The 19,550-nt window shown below is 41.4% G+C and overlaps 1 protein-coding gene and 1 non-coding gene across 2 annotated transcripts; both read left to right on the top strand.

The window, feature by feature from the left end:
* The first annotated feature begins 10,548 nt into the window (after window positions 1-10,548).
* cope (COPI coat complex subunit epsilon) lies at window positions 10,549-19,445 on the top strand. Its single transcript, XM_042107928.1, has 11 exons — window positions 10,549-10,566; window positions 12,232-12,387; window positions 12,798-12,860; window positions 13,043-13,143; window positions 14,409-14,561; window positions 14,666-14,719; window positions 14,818-14,899; window positions 15,047-15,202; window positions 15,666-15,734; window positions 18,895-18,969; window positions 19,162-19,445. Exons 1-11 carry the CDS (start codon window positions 10,564-10,566, stop codon window positions 19,207-19,209), a joined length of 960 nt encoding a protein of 319 aa, XP_041963862.1. The 5' UTR covers window positions 10,549-10,563; the 3' UTR covers window positions 19,210-19,445.
* trnaw-cca lies at window positions 11,614-11,685 on the top strand. The gene has a single exon. It is a non-coding gene; the product is annotated as a tRNA-Trp (tRNA).
* Window positions 19,446-19,550: the final 105 nt, after the last annotated feature.

The following is a 19,550-nucleotide window of genomic DNA, read 5'->3' as shown; positions in this document are numbered from 1 at the left end:
AGATTTTTTTATTATTTGTATTAGACTACTATAATTATTGGAAGCTAAGAGATTTTACCCTGACAAATCTTTTTGTTTATTAAATAGACTCTATTTTAACCAATGACTGGTTGGGACCAATAAGGTTGTTTGAGGCACAGTATTTGGCCTTTAGAGGTTCGGTTAGTAGAGCAAAGTGTTCTCAACACCAAGGCCTAGGTTTTACACCCAGTAAGCACACATACTGCTCAGAATATTCAGGGGTCCCAATTAAAAATCTTAGAGCGAAGCGCTCTAGACTCTTTGGTCCTAATCATTCCGCACATCGATACTTTCCTGTTGGTTCGTTAGTCACAAAACATGTGTACTTGCTGCAGGAGGATAGTTACCATGAGCTGAAGTGAAAACAACAAATGATGTTGCTGTTAGCTCATCTTTTTGCTTCTCGTGGTGAGCAGTGAGTATTGGAACAGGAAGAACAATCATATCGCTATGGACCCTTTCAAGAGAGTTCCATTATCAGCATCATAGTTGGCCCCACAAGGCTTCCGTTTTAACATTCCATATGTTATCTTAATGCAGAGGAAGTAGATTGGGGCCCAAATAGAACGTTCAAGCATTGTTTTTGTTTTTATTGATGAAAGGGTCTATACCTGAAGTATATGCGCAGATGGAAAAAGTAAACTGATGATGAACAGGCTGTGGAACATAATCTTCTTTTCTGTGGCATAACAGCACTGTCCATGTTTAAACTACAGTCGCTAGAGGTAGACCATTGTTTACTGTCAGACTGACATCTGATATTTATTAAAGTAAGAGTTTGTGGTCTGGAAAGAACAAAGCTGAAATATATACAGAAATTGTAATGCTTTAGGGTGACAATTTGTACATGGTGCAAATACTTAAATTCAATAACCACACGTAAACCAAACATGGCTTTCATGTAATATCATACAATATAAACAAATAAACAAATAAAAACCCCAATGGTTTGGTTCTGAATGTAGCAGCAAACAACAGGAGATGGCATAAAATCAAATCACAGTTAATCCGGCCCTGTTCAAGGCCTCCTGTTTATCTGAGATGTACTTGTGTATTCAGCCCAGAGAGTAGGGTTAGGGGCTTGGATTCTGAAAACCCTCACCATGTATGAAACATCAAACTGAAAATGACTTTTAAAATGTGTTAGGCTCTTACATAGCTGGCATGATGATCTATTGTTGTTGTTATTGTATGTTTGCTGTCCCAGGGCTCCCTTAAAAAAGAGATTAAGATCACAACGGGATTCTCCTGGTAAAATAAAGGATAAAAAAAATAAAAATAGATCAAATGTGTTGGCCTAACCATGGAGAACCGTCCAGAGGTCATTGAACACCACAGTTATCAATGAATAATGCTTTGTCTCTCTTTTTTTTTAGCTTTTTTGACATCATGGTAAATGGCCAATGTCCTTATCAACAATGGCACATCGTTTAAAGTCTCCAACCCGACTGCTATAAGAAGAGGCAAAATGCAACTGGGAGTACACTGTAGGATGTAATAGACATTCTCTCCTCTTGCTGAGAAGCTGCCTTTCAAAGACAGCCTCTAAACCCTAACCATTGTTCTCCCTTGATGAAAAAAAAAAAAATAGATGCCTTTGGCTTTGAGTTTGAGATGAAAAGACATGTCTGTCTCTGAATGCTCCCAGAGGGGCAGGTCATACTCTCACAGTAAAGACTTGTCTTGAGTCATCGTTGGTCCTATTTAGCAGCACTATTCACCAAGCATCAATCCGAAGGGATTTTTTTTTTTGCCATGTGAGCTTTTTTTGATTGTTGTCATATGAACATGCAGCGTTGTTATTTGTACTACATTTTTACCATATCATGCTACATTTTACCATGCATGTACTGGACTACAAGGCCTACTGCACTGTACTAAACTATGCATATTGTGCATACATACATACATACTGTACATACATATATACATTTTTCAAAGTGACACAGGGAAACATCTGTGACTGTGAGGAAAAATGTCTGTCTTTTGTTCTTCTTTCGTTATGAAATATATTGTGTCTTGATGCATTGACTGGCTGTGTGCTGCTGAGGTGGCTATTGTGTTTGAGTTCCATGCTTGGATGTACAGTACTACACAGGTGTGTGATGGTAAAAATGAAAGATTGATTTTTGTTCAGGAAAACATGGCATTTGTGGGTTTTTCCATCATTCGATCATCACATGGTGCAATACCACTTTGGTTGTTTTGTAACACACTGCCTCAAGGTTCTGTTTATTCACTACACTGTTTCTTGACAAGGACAAAGTCAACATGTGTGGTTGTAATATATTTTACACTGCCTCTGAAAAGTTACAAAGCTATCGATTAATTTGATACAGTAGCTGATTACCACATTGGCAGACTATTATTACTGTATTACCACAGCAGCCTGGAAGGCAACCAAACTCAGCCCCGCCCACAACATTTGAGGTCGGGAAGTTCGGTCTGGAATTATTCCGTTGAGGAGCAACTATGCCCGAGTTGCCTGGGGGGGCTTTGTTCGATGATGATCATGGACAGATGATCACGATCACGTCATCTGAGCGTGCTTCGGTTGATTTTGTTTGCCGTCTACACATAGGAAAACCACATATATTTCCATTCACATGAAAACAGAGGTTTTATCACTGAAAACAATTATTTATGAAAACTCCAGCCAAAGTGGAGATGTGGGAAAACTCCGGTTTCACTTTTGCATGTTATCATGCAGGGGAAACTGCATTTTTGCGTTGTGACATGTTGTGATATCTGATTGGTCAGCTGTTTGCTTGAGGAGTTTGTGACACCTTTCTGCAGCTATTTTTAGCATCAGTGTGAACGGAATTATTTTTAAAAACGAAGGAGGGGAAATATCCGAATAGCCTACCCTGCTATGTATTAACGTTTCTTAGATTTCACTATTGTGTGTTGTATCGAGGGCCTTCCTACAGCTCACAGTAAACTATTTTGTTGCTCTGACTGGTAAAGTCTATCCAATTGAGTGCAGGGGCATTTCACCCCCTGTATCGGTTGAAACTATCTTTGTCTGGTTTTTCCTCTCCCCCCCCCCCCCCCCCCCCCCCCCCCACTACCTACACAACACATTATTTCATCAGGAAGCTTCTCCAACACACATCCCCAACATACTTACAGCACACTGTCGTCCCCCCCCCCCCCCCCCCCCCCAATACACAGCACATTGCCTCATGAGGAAGCTTCTCCAACACACATATTGCACACTGCCCTCTCCCCACATACACAGCACACTATCCCATCTCCCTTGTGGTAAAGTCCAAACGATCCACGGAGGATGCAATCTGCTCTGCCCTCCATCCAGCCCTCACCCACTTAGACAATAAAGACTCATATGTGAGAATGCTGTTCATAGACTTCAGTTCAGCATTCAATACCATAATACCACAACAACTCATCAGCAAACTGGACAAGCTAGGATTCAGTACCTCCCTCTGCAACTGGCTGCTGGATTTCCTGTTGCAGAGACCACAAGCAGTACGTGTCGGGAACAACACCTCAAGCACTCTGACCCTGAGCACGGGGGCCCCTCAAGGGTGTGTGCTCAGCCCCCTGCTCTTCACACTGCTAACACATGACTGTACAACCACTCACAGCTCCAACCATCTGGTGAAGTTTGCGGACGACACAACACTGGTGGGCCTCATCACTAAGGGCGATGAGGCTCACTACAGAGAAGAAGTAGACCTGCTGGCTAAATGGTGCAAAGACAACAACCTCCTGCTAAATGTCAGCAAGACCAAGGAGATTGTTGTCAACTTTCAGAGAGGCCACAAACAACTGCCACCACTGTCCATCGACGGAGATGCTGTGGAGAGAGTGAGCAGCACAACATTTCTGGGGGTGCACATCAGCGACGACCTCTCCTGGACCACCAACACAGCATCACTGGCGAAGAAAGCCCAGCAGCGCCTCTACTTCTTGCGCAAATTGAAGAAGGCAAGTGCCACGCCTCCTGTCATGACTACATTCTACAGAGGGACCATCGAGAGCATCGTCTCCAGCAGCATCACAGTGTGGGGCGGAAGCTGCACAGATCAGAACAGGAAGACCCTCCAGCGCACTGTTAACACAGCTATAGGATCATTGGAGCACCACTCCCCTCCCTGCAGGACATTTACACCACCCGCCTCACCCGCAAAGCACTAATGATTGTCAAGGATACAACCCACCCTGCACACGAACTGTTCAGCCTCCTGCCCTCTGGAAAGCGGTACAGGAGCCTCCGCTCCCGCACCACCAGACTGGCAAGTAGCTTCATCCACCAAGCAATCAGGATGCTGAACACTCTACCCACTCTCCCATCACTGACAGCCCCCCCCACCCACCAGCCAACCAGGAACCTAGGAAACTAGGATCCTGTCTACCAAACCCCCCCCCCCCCCCCAGTGCAGCAACATTTAATAAACGTACCAATGGTGCACAACACCCTAGAGGAGCCATCTTTGAAATGTTGCAGATGCTGGACCAGTTACTTCATGTAACTGTTAAGACTATAGAAATATACAACACAACTACCTCTATTTTTTTTTAAATATATGTCCTATATTTCTATTTTGATACATACATGTTCTATATTTCTATATGTCTTGCACTTTAATTTAATGTTTATTGTCTATGGCTATGTCCATAGTATGTCTATGTCTGTATTTAAAGCATGTCTATGTCTGCATGGGAAAGTAAGAAACAAAATTTCAATTCTTTGTATGACCAGTGCATGTAAAGAAATTGACAATAAAAGCCGACTTGACTTGACTTGACTTGTCATCCCCCCAACACACACACCAAGACCCCTGGCAGTTGGGTTAGCCCCTTGAGCCGTGGATCTGCCCAAGGTTTCTTCCTTAGTAAGGGAGTTTTTCCTTGCCCCTGTTGCTCTTGGGTGCTCCTTGTTGGTGCCCCCCCCCATCCAAATCCTCCCCCACCTTTCTTATGCAGCCCTTGCCACTTAATCTACTAAACCCCTCTTCTACTGCACTTTTTATCCCCCCCCCCCCCCCCCATAAATGCACAAATAGGCTGACACCAGACATAATTTCACTGCATTTCTTACATCCAACTAACTATATGCATGTGACAATAAACCTCCTTATCCTTGTATATATGAGTATTGCCCTGTGAGTAGCTATGTGAGCAATCAGCTAGTTGTATTGAGAGCAATATATGCAGAATATGAGTAACAGTAATAGTAAGTTGATTATGAATTATAATGAAAACACAGTAAGCCGAGCAAGTTGTATGCTTCAGTGCGCAACAGAAATGTGTGGGTTTATAATGCGGCATCATGGATGTGTCGCTATCACAGCACAATATGTGTGTGTGTGTGTGTGTCTAATCTTTCTTGATGCAGACCATTTCTCAGCTCTAGTGAAAATAGAGTGATGCAGTTTACATGTTTGGTATGTGCCAAGGACACAATCAAGACAAACATTTTATTATTTACTCTGATTCACTGCTGGTGTGCCGTAGTTCCTTTTCGATTGATCTATTGGAACAGGCAAAGGGCCTGCATGACCCTCATGTCGGCAAAATCTGTCAAAAGCCTCTTTGCTTGCACTGTTTTAACCAGTATGGTTGCCAGGATGATCATCAGATAATGAAACAGTGTGTAGACGTGGGGCTTGCTAGTCTCTGAATCTGCAGACGACTGTGCTGCTTCAGGCAAGTAAACACTCCCTTGGGATTCTCCACCTCCATTCTGGTGTTCAACATGCCATTCTTTATTTTTCTGTGTATTTGGGTGTATTTTTCTGTGTGTTTGTTACATTCTATATCATGTTCATGGTAAAACGCACTTTTCAAAGAAAGAGATGGAGGCAATTTGTGAACCAAAATAATTTATATCTAGAGATGTGCATGCAACACTATCAAGAGACACAAAGTGAAAAACATTGGGTTTTCAGATATGTACGGAATACCAGCTAGTTAATTATCCTGTGATGCTGCGTAGGCACTTGGGAGCACATGCATTGTTGTTGATTTACCCTCTGAATTCTGAATGTTGTGAGATGTGCTGGTAATACGGAACATGTTGGTGGGTAACGTGATGTGTGCTGCTGTGTGCACTGTTCGCCATGGGTTTCCAGCCAGGTGATCTCTAGCACTGGGCAAATATATCTTCAGAGCTCCAAACAATCGTTTGGCCCCTTTGGCTTTCATTGCTCAAGAAGCAAGACAAGAAGCGAGCCAGTGAATTATGCTTTGTGCTTTTTTGTGTGACCAAATCCAGCCTCAGGTCTTGATACTCCTTCATTTACATCTCCTGAACTATTCCTTGCTGGGCATGTGTGCTGAATGAGTCAGTCCCACTTAGGGGGCTATTGATTCTGGCAGTGTTGTACCTTGCAGCACGCTTCCTAAACCTGGAGTGAATTCTAAATCTTGTGTTACATGTTTTTATTTTTTTTTAGTACCCCGGTAGTGTGTCATGTGGTCCTGCAATGCATCATTACTGTAATATTTGGTACGTTTTTCTCACCCAGCACATACTGATTTAATACCTAATGTAGAATGGACCACACGAGTTAGAGCTTCTTCTCTGTTGGAAGTATTGACAAAAAACAGTGACAGTCTCATTTCTTTAAAGGTCAACAATGTCATGGTCAGTGTGTAGTCTAAATGTCAAAGCCAGTATTATTCCCTAATGCAGCTCCTTAGTGTCCCTCAAGGTGTGTGGAGGCTATCCAATGGCTATTCCCAACCAAATATAAGGACAAATCTCATCGCCTGTTGATTCTGATATTGTACTCAATTTGTTTTGAAAAATACACTATCACAAATAGTTTGTTGAGAAAGTGAGAAGCAGGTGTGGAAAATGCACGCCTTGATGAAGCCCCAGTGCTGTTTCTGAGAATTAAATGTAGGATGTATTTTTCAGCCACAATGGAGGTGCTTTTTTTCTTTTAGCACAGCAGTTGATGTGCACAAATGGCCCTATGAAGCACTCTTCTGACTTAAGTAAAAGGCATAATTCCTGGTCCTCTCCAGTTGCAGCATTATTTCATTTTTTTTCTTAACCAAAATTGTACCAATGAGTCTGTGGAAATGACTGAAAATTTACTCTGAAGAGTCCTTATGAGCTTTGCTGAGAGCAGTTTAATGTTGACTAAAATGGAAACAAAAACAAGGTAAGAGGAGCTTTCACAATTTTGCTCAAAGCCTGACTGTTATTCATTAGGTATGATTCAGTCGTCACCTTATAGGAACTCTTTGAATTTGCTACAGTGACAACTGGTGTTGTTGTCACCTTATGACGGTCACCTTGAGACTTACAACGTCTGTTGACTGTGTGTTGTTGTAAAGAAAACCCCCATAACATCCCATGTTAAAGCTGTGGTGGCTTGTTCTGTGGTAAGTCTTCCTGCCTCCTTCACCTGCCGCTCTGTCCTCACCTGGATCTTCTCTGTGTGGCTATGGCTATGTGTTCCACTTTCAAGGTAATGGCACTGTTTGTCTCGCTTCTTGAGTGTATTATGGATGGCTCCCAGAGACCAATCCAATCCCAATGCCATTTTGTAAACCTTTTAAAATTGTGAATTTTATGCTAGTCGTCCCAGTAGAGCTGTGCTAAATATAATAATGGCTGCAACAGGTCTGAATTGTGTCTACCCAGCCCATTATCCCTAATGCCATGACGTAACTAAAGAGTAATTTTCCATGCTCAGAAAATACCTTTGTCAAACATAAAAAATAGAAAATGTCCCTCTGCCACGTGAATGTTTTTTTTGTGTTAATTCAAGGATTCAATGGGTTCAATAGCATTACTGTCTGTCTGTCACACATGACAGAAAATTGTACATGGTTACAGGCTCATAGATGCCTGAGATAGAGGAATATCTGTGTTCATCTGTCAGGTGGGCCACCAAGACCATATCATCAGCATATTTTAAAAGTGACAATCCAATTTTGTTGCAGGTGACTTCATTTGAGAGAAGAGGACAGGTGACGTGTTACAGCCCTGTGGGACCCCAGCATTTAAAGTAACTCCTAATTCTGACATGCTGGGATCTATCCAACAAAAACAGGCTACTACAGCATTCCCATTCTCTTTGGCAAAATGCAGTCCATTAACTGCAATTGGAGCTGTTGTCAAGGAGCTGGAGGCATGGTCTGTTCCTGCTACACCTTGAGCGCAGAACAAAATGTTTTGGAAAAACTCCTCCTTCATCCATCCACCCACTAGAATTTGGCCCTCTTGCACTTCCTGTGGTGTGGTGGCCATTAGAAAACGATCATGAGAGTTGAGCCAAGGGAAAATAAAAAAGGAGGAATAGTTTTTCTTAGGGTGGGATGAGTTTGGGTCATTAATATTTTTGTGGGTCGAGCAGGCAGCTTGACTCGGGTGGGAGAAAAAAAAACCTGACCCTCTCATCACTAGTCCCAGAAATGACCAATGAGGGCCAGTCAATATTGTGAAAGCCATCTGGCCGTTTTTACAGTAAGATTTTATATCAAACTGAACAGAGCTAGCATTAAGGCTTGTTTTGTGACTATGTATTTCAGGAACACCGAATGGATCCAGCTAGCAAATGTCAAGCGTCATCTTGCACGTCAACTCTCCCTCGCCACTCCTCGATATGATTGGCACTATGCCTACTGCGAGTGCTCCACTAGAGGGAAGGATATAAATAGTGCAAGCCTCCTGCTCTCACTCATTTCACACCATTACTCCACCTACTGGTAGTCGGATCACCTGAAGTGGAGTGGCTGGCAGTTGCTGTCATTTTGCTTGGCACAAGCTATTAAAAGTAGGCCAATAGCAACTTTTTTGAGGGCTGAGTCGCCCACCCCCTTCTATCTGCTACTCCAGGAGACTCTCTAGAACAGATTTAGTCACAGACTAATTGTTTTTTGTGTTGAAAAAAGCATATCCTTTTTCTTGTTTTTTTTTTTTTTTTTTAAATAGCCTTATGGGAATAATAAGGACGTGTGGGAAAAAAATAAACAAATGCCTTGTGTTTATTATAGGCTAGTTAGCAGGGGCGCAGCTGGCCATTTTTTGAGGGGTATGCAACAACAAATTGCCCGCCCCCCCCCAAAAAAAAAAAAAAAAAAAAAAAAAAAAAAACACAAACAACTAAAGTTAAACAAAAGGCCAATAATTTACACTATTAGTGTCAATCATTTTTTTAAGAAATGCTGCCAATTTGAACTTGAAGACCAACCCTTGAAGGCCCAAGACCAGCCCACTTTTTCCATGGTGATGGCAATTGGATAAATTAAGCAACAGTTCAGTTCTTACACAGGAGTTTGTTTAGTGCAGTGATTGCTGAGGGTATAAAACTTTTCTTAAAGTGCGCTTTTTTCCAGTCCAGGGCTCTGTATCTGCGGCCAGATGGGAGTAGGGTGAAGAACCGGTTCAGGGGATGGTCAGGGCTGCTTACTATGGTGCGTGCAAGGCGTGTGGTGGCTGTGTCATTTGCATCAGTGAGGCTGGGGGTGGGAAGCTGTATTATCTTGGATGCTAAGTGTGAGATTTTAATGAGTTTGTTCTTGCTGGTGACATTTAGTATGGTGAAGAAACAGGGGGAGCAGTAGAGTAGAAGGGGTTGGATGATGCTTTTGTAGAGCAGCAGAAGGAGATGGGGGGGCAACATACAGTGATCTTAGTTTGCGTATTGCATACAGTCTCTGTTGTGCACGTTTCTGTGTAATGGTGACATGTTCATTGAAGTTAAGCTTATTGTCAATGGTGAGACCAAGATATTTGAAAGTGCTGACCTGTGCAACTGGTTGGCCATGGATGGTGATGTGAGTGAGTCCAGGGGGTGATTTTAATGCATGAATGACCAGTTCTTTTGTCTTGTCAATGTTGAGTTGGAGGTAGTTATCAGAGCACCACAGTGCAAAATCTGTGATGGACTGGTGGTAGGCTGTGATGGAACTGTTGTCTGTAAGTAGTCCTACTATGGCTGTGTCATCTGCATATTTGTAGTAAGTGGTGTTGGGTAGTGAACTCTGGCAGTCATTTGTGTAAAGTGTGTACAGGAAGGGACTGAGTACGCAACCTTGGGGGGTTCCAGTGTTGGTGATGATGGTTGATGATGTTGTAGTCCCTATTTTCACTGTCTGTGGCCTGTTGCTGAGAAAGTTGTTTATCCAGTGGATGAGGAGAGGGGTGACATTCAGGTGCTGTAGTTTCTTGATGAGTTGATGGCGCTGGATTGTATTGAATGCAGAGCTGAAGTCAACAAACAGAACTGAGGCAAAGTTATGGGGAGTCTGGAGGTGGTGAAGGAGGGAGTGGAGAAGGCATGCCACTGCGTCCTCTGTCCCCCTTTTCGGCCGGTATGCAAATTGGTATGGGTCCAGTTGTGTGCTGACAGCAGGTAAGATGAGTTGTAGTATGATTTTCTCCATGCACTTCATGATTATTGGGGTGAGTGCGACCGGACGGAAGTGGTTGGGCTCTGAGGGGCGTGGTTTCTTGGGTACAGGTGTAATGGTTGATGTTTTCCAGAGGGTGGGTATTGTTGCTGTCCTGTAGGATTCCCAGAAGATGGAGTGGAAGATGGGAGAGAGCTCCGTCACATGGTAGGCTATAACCCATGCAGACACTGCGGTGCCAGGCATAGATTGTGGAACGTGATTAGCCTACTTTAAGAGAAGATAGACTAACGTGACAAAGGTCCATATGTTTTTTCTTGACCGGCCCAAAACTGAAGCGGCCCACCGGGAATTCTCCCGATTCTCCCGATCACTCACCCCGGGCCTGGTAGCCACCTAGCTATCTTAATGGAATATGTTTATGCTTCAATCGGCATATGCTTAGCAAACGCTAGTTAGTCTGTTAACATGAATATTTGCAAGCCTCCAAGCACAGACGTCACACTTTATCCTACCTGTTGCTTTTCACCATCCACTTATTTAACTACTGTCACATCCCTTGACATGCCATCTCATTTTCCCTATTTCTTTTTCTATGATTAGCCCCCGACAGCTTTTTTTGCTGTATCCATCTTTTTCCATAGACGAAAACTCACTACTCGTACCTGCTCACTCAGCGCTCACGGCGACCCCATTCCCTTTTCTATGTCAAAATTCTATGATGGAATCTTATGAGATAGGGCGCCTACTCTAGCCTGTTAGTTATCTAAAACGTTATTTAACATTGAGGAAATGCAGAAATTATTTAGAAACGTACAACAGTAGCTACATATAGAATATATCAAATATATTATTATTATTTTTTTTTTTTTACCATCGCTTTGGCGCCCCCACGGTGCTGCGCCCCTATGCATACCCACTTTTTGCGCCACTGCTAGTTAGGCTGCTATTATTCATAAATGTAGCCTAAATGTTTTAGCTTATTGCCAGCTGGCTATTTATCACAACCTTCAGGCATATTGGTGGTCTTCAGAACCAACTGGAGCCTGCTAACTGACTTAAAAAAATAGGCTAATAATAATAATTATTATTATTATTATATGTATTTATTTATATTTATTATGTTGAAATTCTGGCTAATATCACTTAGGTGGTTTCGTATATTTTTTTCCGGCTTATGACAATGTAGCCTACGTACCAATCAAATGACAATAACACCAGGACAATTTCTGTTATGGCCAGTATGTTCAATCAGACCTCGTGGCGCAACGGTAGCGCGTCTGACTCCAGATCAGAAGGTTGCGTGTTCAAATCACGTCGGGGTCATTTATTTAACGAACTGCTAAACATATTGGTAAGAGCGAACTAGATGTGAGTTATAATAGATTGATTATTAAGCAACGAAGACAACGGTAGAACGTGTCAGCAACCTTGATGTTTCTTCTGCTCTCAAGATCCCAAAGATAGCCTATGGGCATTTGCAGGCAAAGCTAGGGACAGTCAAGCTATACAGAATCATTTCAATAGTTTCAAAATGCACCAGGCTTAATATTGTGTTCAAATGCACTACAGACTTAGGCTAATAGGTCATGTTCTTGTGTTACATCCCCTGGGTAACATTGTGTGAGTTTTTATTTGAGCATTTGGGGAAGCAATCACTTTGAAATGTCTGCAACCAACCATTTTAATATTTTGAGCTTTAAAAGCAATGTAGTTTGTTGTAGACTGGGCTCCAAAATGCCCCCATGTACAGAGAAATCGGGACACTCATTTTAATGTCACAATCACAATCTTTTTTTGCATATAGGTTCTAGCATCCTTACCACATGGTGGCAGTGATGTTCCTGTTATTTACAAATTTCACTACACTAGGGTGACGACGTGTCCAGAGTGACGTGTCTCCTGTACCTTCCTCGTTTTACCAAGATGGCGTCACAACAGGGTGAAGTTGATGAGCTATTTGATGTAAAAAATGCTTTTTACATTGGAAGTTATCAACACTGCATTAACGAAGCTCAGAAAGTAAAGGTTAGTTTTACTTTCCATTAATCCATTTTTTTTACTGGCATACATGAGAATTGGAAGCTGACAAATCTCCTAGCAGGGAAATGCCGTGCGTTGTTCCCTGCAATGTTAATATGGAAAGTGGGGTAATCTAGTTCGGTAATCTAATCACTTTCTGAGGTTTTAGGTGTTTAGGTTGTTTTTATTTTTATGTATGTTTTATGTATTGTGTGCTGCGGGAATCTTAATACGATACGACATAGTGTCTCATTAAAAGGGCAGGATAGCAGCATAGCGTTAGCTAAATAGACGGCCTACCTCTGTGTGTGTGTGTAACTTTGCTATGATTACTGATGAAGAATGATTAATAGCATTATTTACTTTCACAGTTGTTTAGTCCTCACTATTATCTGTCTACCAATTTCATTTGGCAGCCATCAAGCCCAGAAAAAGAATCGGAGAGAGACATCTTCTTATACAGAGCATACATCGCCCAGGTGAGAGTCATCAATGATTAGGGTTTGGTAATATGAAGTAGGCTCTTTACTGTCAGTGGCTATGTGTGATGCATAAGGTATCAGTTTTGTATCCACTTATTATCTTGTGTCACACTTGTTGTGGTATGCATTTGAATTCTTGAAACAGTGTTAATGAAATGCTGATTCTGTGTCTCCATCAGAGAAAATATGGTGTTGTGATGGATGACATTAAGCCCAGCTCCTCTGAGGAGCTGCAGGCAGTGAGGATGTTTGCAGACTACCTGTCCAATGTGGGCAAAAGGTAAGGCTGTCTAACGATACTAGCAATGAGTTGTCAGCAAGTAAGCCTGTTTGTTAACCTGACTCCGCCATATGGATGCTTCGCATTTGCTCCGCATGTCCAACTTTCCGTTGGAGAACTTTTGGGAAGGGGCGAAAAAACTGGTTAGCTGATTGGTTAAACCATCTGTCTATCACCACCTTTGTTTGTTATCAACGGGCCAAATCAACCAATCAGATGAACGAAGTGTTCTTCTATGCCTTCGTTTAACATACAATTAATTTAGGTAACATAACTAACGTTAACATTTTTAAACTTACCATTTGTATGTGACATGAACCTCATCAACGACAATCCCATCAAGTTTTCACGGTAGGCCCTACACTTCTGAAGAAAGTATATTCCTCCATTGGAATCGGCCATGTAGGATGTCTGTGTCGTTCATTCCTCTCAGCTGCATGGCTGAGACTCATAGCTTCACAGCTTCCCCAGAAATACTTTCTAATTCGGATAAAACTTGCGCGATAGCTACGCTCATCTCATCTGTGGATGCCATCATGTTGTTTGTTGCGTCACACCTAAACCCGCCTCAAAATCAACGCTGATTGGCTGTTTGTTTGGCGAACTGCTCCAAATTTTCTCTGTCGGAAAGATGCCAGACTGATCTGCGAGAGGAAAACTGAAGCTTGCGAGATCAGGATGGTCTCATGAGGCAAGCTTTTTGTACCTTGAAGGACATGCTTTCATGCTTTAATGCTTTGTGTGTGTTGTGTGTGTTGTGTGTGTTGTGTGTGTGTGTGTGTGTGTGTGTGTGAGAACGAATAAGATGAAGTTTTTTAGCTTTATAAGAGAATGCCCATACTGCCATTGCTCTTCCTACTGTCATCAGATGTGTCATGAGAGTGTGTATCTCAAAAACACAACTAGTGGTGCACAAGAAAAATAGTTCAGCATTTCACACCAGTGTAGCAAAGCCACTAATAGACTTATCTATGCATAACCAGTTGGTTAATCTGTCCTGTTACTTGTGTTTACATGATTGTTGACATGAGTTATTATTGACTTAGCTAGAGACATTTATTGATAGCAGATGTACGTGTTTTTACATCTAACAAAGGCATGCAACCATTTCAGAAAAGCTTTTAAGTTCTGTTTTATATTGACAATTGCTATTCTACATTTCTGTGTCATTTTTGTGTGAGGGTTGTCTAATGTTAGCTTGTCAGCATTCTGCTACCTTATGTTACTCTTATGAGTGTATTAATATAAACATGTTCATTTCTCAGGGATGCAATTGTAGCAGAGCTGGATAAAAAGATGGCCAAGAGTGTAGATGTGGCCAACACTACTTTTCTGCTTATGGCAGCCTCCATCTATTTCCATGAATCAAACACAGATGCAGCGCTCCGAACTCTCCACCAGGGGGAGAGCCTAGAGTGGTATACCAACTCATTAACATCAATAACACGTTATTAATGCTTAACCATATAACCAAATTGGATGTTAACTTCAGTGTAAAGAGAGATTTATTTTCCCTCTGTAGCATGGCAATGACTATTCAGCTGTTGTTGGCATTGGATCGAGTCGACCTTGCAAGGTACGATGCCCTGTTCATGAACTGTTCATGTTTTCTCATTTTGCAAAATAAAATAACCGCTTTGGATTTACTCTATATAAATTTGTCCATGACCACAGGAAAGAGCTGAAGAAAATGCAGGAGCAGGACGAAGACGCCACCCTGACTCAGCTGGCCACAGCTTGGGTCAATCTGGCTGTTGTGAGTGTGTACTTATTTCACTGATGGGTGGCCCTTACCAGTGTAATGTGCAGTCTAGATTAATTTCATCAAATACAAAAGTGTCACATTCAATTTGGCTGTTAATGAAATAAGGTGGGAAATGTCTTACTTGCCGTTTCTTCATAGGGTGGAGAGAAACTGCAAGACGCGTTTTACATCTTCCAAGAGATGTCTGAGAAGTACTCTCCCACACTGCTCCTCTTAAATGGCCAGGGTGCTTGCCACATGGCCCAGAACAAGTGGGAGGAGGCAGAGGCTGTTCTTCAGGACGCTCTGGACAAGGTAAGCCTGTTATGACTAAGGCTCTGGAATATTATTGGTGACCACGTTGCTGAGTCATTCTGTTTGAAGCTTCCTCTTTATCAATTAATCTCTAAATCTAAAATCTGAATCATTAGTGACCCCAAGAGGTGAGTTTTTTTTTTTTTTCTGTAACTGTCCAACGTGGGTCCTTTTTCTGTGTTCTGTCTTTCTTACCATCCTCATCCTCCTGTGTGTGGAGGCAAGATCAACATTGGTCAAATTTGTCACAGTTTCCGTTAATCAACACTAAAAAACAGAGCTCATTGTTTTCATTAAGAGTCTAAGATAAATTGTCAAAAGATTTTTTTTTTTTTTATTCCTTTTTTTAATAACTTTATTGGAGTGCCAATAGATGTGGTGGGCACTGTATATAGAAATAAATTGTTATAGTGTGAATGAAGATTTGATGTTTACTGACTGATCTGTGTTGAACCTTCTACAGGACAGCGGCCACCCTGAGACACTGGTCAACCTCATTGTGTTGACCCAGCATCTGGGCAAACCGCCAGAGGTGAGCATGTTTTGACGTCTGATAGCCTTTTCCCACTGACAGAGAACCAATTCTGTTCCCGTTCGCAAACCAACATTTAACCATTCGGAGCATTTCGTCCAAACAAAAAACGTTCTAAGTGTGGCACCTTGGTTCAGAGCTTGAACCAGAAAAAAGTTGTTTTTTTCTGTGAAGTGGGCATGTCATTCTACCGTTCAGAGGGGAGAAGACTAAAAGCATGAGTTTTCTGTCTATATCAACTGTTGGCATGAGTAAGGATGTAATGATTACCGGTATAATGGTAAACCGCGATAAAAATGTTGACGATAATAATTACCGTTTTCATTTCAAACATCATGATTATCACTGTTGATTACCGTGGTGTGGAAACCATGTGTTTAATCCTTCCCAGCTTCATCCGAGCCTGCTTTTGACATACAGTAGGCCTGGTACAATGGAACAAAACTGGTACCCTACTGATTCTGTTGTCTAATTGATGGTTTTAACTACGATTCGGATTAGGCTACACCTGATTTTGAAAGGCGGAACTTTTTCATCGCAAAATGTGCACTGTATCATGTAGCCACTCTGCTTCTTTTTATGTTCATGTCCACATTAAATCCATTCCACAAACGTTATCAGGAGAATACAGTAGCCTAAAGTTTTATTTTGAACGCTTACTTTGGTCTCACTCATTGCATCCAAATAACAGAAATAGCAAACTCCAAGTTATGGTAGGGTAAGGAAAGCTATAAGCACATAGCCAATTAAACATGAAGAAAAAAGTGAACGGGACACTTTTTGAAACTATTTCAGCTTGTGTAGGCCTATCAGTGCTTTCTGAACATATTGAACACAGTTTTAGAAATACCGTGATAATACCGAAAACCGTGATAATTTTGGTCACTAAAATAAGGTTAAATTTTCATACCGTTACATCCCTAGGCATGAGTAAACCAAACTAGTCAAAGAATTAACTAGCATTTTACTCATTAACTTTTGTTTTTGCATGCAACACACATTGTTGATGACGCACCCTTGGTTCGGTTCAAAACTAGTGAAAATTAGTGTCGTCACGATACCAAAATTATGACTTCGATACAATACCTGCCATAAATATCTCGATACTCGATACTGAAATGATACCATGGTGAAATCCTAAAATATCTGGAAAAGAAAGGACACAGACCTCCTCCAAGTGTATTGAGTCATTTGTGTTGAGTTTGGTGCACTTTTGTAATGTGCAGGTCAATTCTGGGTTCTAAACCTCCTACATAATTATTATTTCTATAGTCAGTAAAATAGTAGTTTGTGTGTAATTAAGTCCTTTATTGTTTGTTATAGTTATTTACATTGTGTTGTGTTTTGGCAATAAATTACCTTTAAATAGCCAAGGTAGTAGGTCGGTGTTGAAATTATTGCATGCAGATCACTGAATGCTATACAGAGGAGCCTAATCTTTAGGCCATCTGATGTAGGCTACCCTAGGCAGTTTTTGACAGTTTGTGACAGTTTTTGCAAAGGGAAAAAAGTGAGATCCCAGTGTGATTACAACGTTTCAACCACTCAGGTCTTCGTCAGATATAGGCCTACACCATTACCTATTGCAATATATCTGTGTGCATTAATACATTATGTCCATTTCTTTGATGGTTAACATTCTTTTTGCTACCACATAACAATAAGCCACTATTATTATTTAGGACTCAACACGCTGCTGTGGGCTTTAATGAGCGCATTTCGGGTAGCCTATCCTACATCTGGGCAATAATTATTGAACAAATTGCAGTCTACATGCCATGACAAACATTACCAGTAGTACTGACCGAATATTAAATAGATTGTTTGCAAGTTATGGTAATGTTATACTAGCGTGAACATTGCGTTTTTAATCACATTAGCATACTATGATCACAGTCGTTATGTCTTGTCAAAATTCACTGATGAAGGAAAGATTGCTTTATCCTAAAAACCACACTTGTTTCACTTAAAACTGAGGAAACGAACTTGGCACTAATCATGTAGTGGTGTTTTCTATAGCCTATTCATTAACCTGTCGTTCTTTGATATCTTTAAATGTTGGGATATGTCTACGAGGTGCTTAGCCAGGTTCTAGGCATAGCCTTCTTGCTTTTGAATGACTTTGAAGCATATTTTACAGACGGGCCTCTGTGTACCTGTTTGTTTGCCCTCACTATCCTACAATGAAATTCCCCTTGAATATCAATATCTATCTAATGTATCCGAAATAGTTCCTGATCTCACTTGGACCTTTTCTTTTATCCACAAGCCGAGGACTGTCGGCAAAGAACTTGTGTTGATGTTTGCTGCGCACTCACTTACTCAGAACTGCCTGCTTGACACGCCAACTGTAATGGCTATTCCACCAAACTTTTTAGCCACATGAGATGGATGAGGAGTTCTCCCGACACACATCCCAGGGAAGCACGCACGGAGAGTAGAATTAAATCAAAAGGTTGTCATTTATTCCACAGTCCGGTTGACTTTCAAGAAGTAAAAATAAAGGATGCAAAATACAGATAAACTAAACAATTTGTACTATGCGAATGTGCTATGTGGTCGGAAAACTATTTCAACTCGCCATCTAACCTGCTGCAGTGCCAATTAGAGGGTCAATTAAGGCCTACACATTTGCGCCTCACAGGTATCGGGGATGTGGCTACGTCAATACGTTGAACACGTGCAGGTAAATCTCAAGGTAAGAAAGAAAATCAAAAGGCATATAATGGGTAGTACATTGTTTCATATTAATATTAACTAAAAGGTATTACTTCCTAAATATGGCTGCACCCACTAGCCTAGATGCGTTCAAGGAGAATGAGTGGGAGCAGTCCATACAGACACAAAATGCTATTAGTTTAATATAGTATCGATTTTAAAAACATCAAAATCGTATTGTTTTTTGCGTGAAGGCATCGTGATACCTTTCTAGTATCGGTACACTGTGCAACACTAGTGGAAATACAGGCTGGTTCACTAGATGGCACCAAGGTTCAAAGAATTCTAAACGGAACAGAAACACGTTCTCTGTCAGTCGAAAAACGCCCTGAGTAATCCCGCCAAGAAATTCAGACAGCCCTTTACACTTTACCGTTACTAGACCAGCTGTTTTTGTTTTGTTATCAGTGTTGTTTCTAAGTATTCTGTGTTTTTTGTTCAGGTCACAAACCGCTACCTTTCTCAGCTGAAAGACGCTCACAAAACACACCCTTTCCTTAAGGATTATTTTGCCAAGGTGAGAAAGTTATGTGAGATGATTTGTAAGATGCATTAAATCCTTGTTACCATAGCATTATATCCATTTTGTTAGATTTTGTAAAATATTTTTTTCATAAGTGTTGTTTTCTCTGTCTCTCTCTCTGTGTGTGTGTGTGTGTGTGTGTGTGTGTGTGTGTGTGCACGTGTGCACGTACATGCGTCTCTATAGGAGAATGAATTTGACAGGCTTGCTATGCAATATGCCCCTATTGCTTGAACCGCTGCGTTCCACTCAGAAATCCTATTTTGACATCGGTATCATCACAAAAAGGACATTGCAAGCAGACTGCAGTATTGTGGAACACCATATGAACCTCTGCAGTTGCTCTCCATGTTCTGTTGTGTTACCATCATGGCAAGGTCCCATTTACTATTACAATATGCTTTATTGTGATTTGTTATTATTATATGTATGTACTAAACATTCCTGACAATAAAAAGTGATTCTCTTCACAGGATGTCTGGTGAGCTTGTGAGCTTGTGCTGCTGTTGTCTTAACCCTTGAAACTGAGCACAGAAAATTAAGTTCTCAGACAGTGTCATAATTCAGGTGTGGGG

The sequence above is a fragment of the Alosa sapidissima genome, chromosome 1, assembly GCF_018492685.1.
Source record: "Alosa sapidissima isolate fAloSap1 chromosome 1, fAloSap1.pri, whole genome shotgun sequence".
Lineage (NCBI taxonomy): Eukaryota > Metazoa > Chordata > Actinopteri > Clupeiformes > Clupeidae > Alosa > Alosa sapidissima.
Note: the sequence above shows the minus strand (reverse complement) of the source record. Positions and strands in the feature narration are given on the sequence as shown.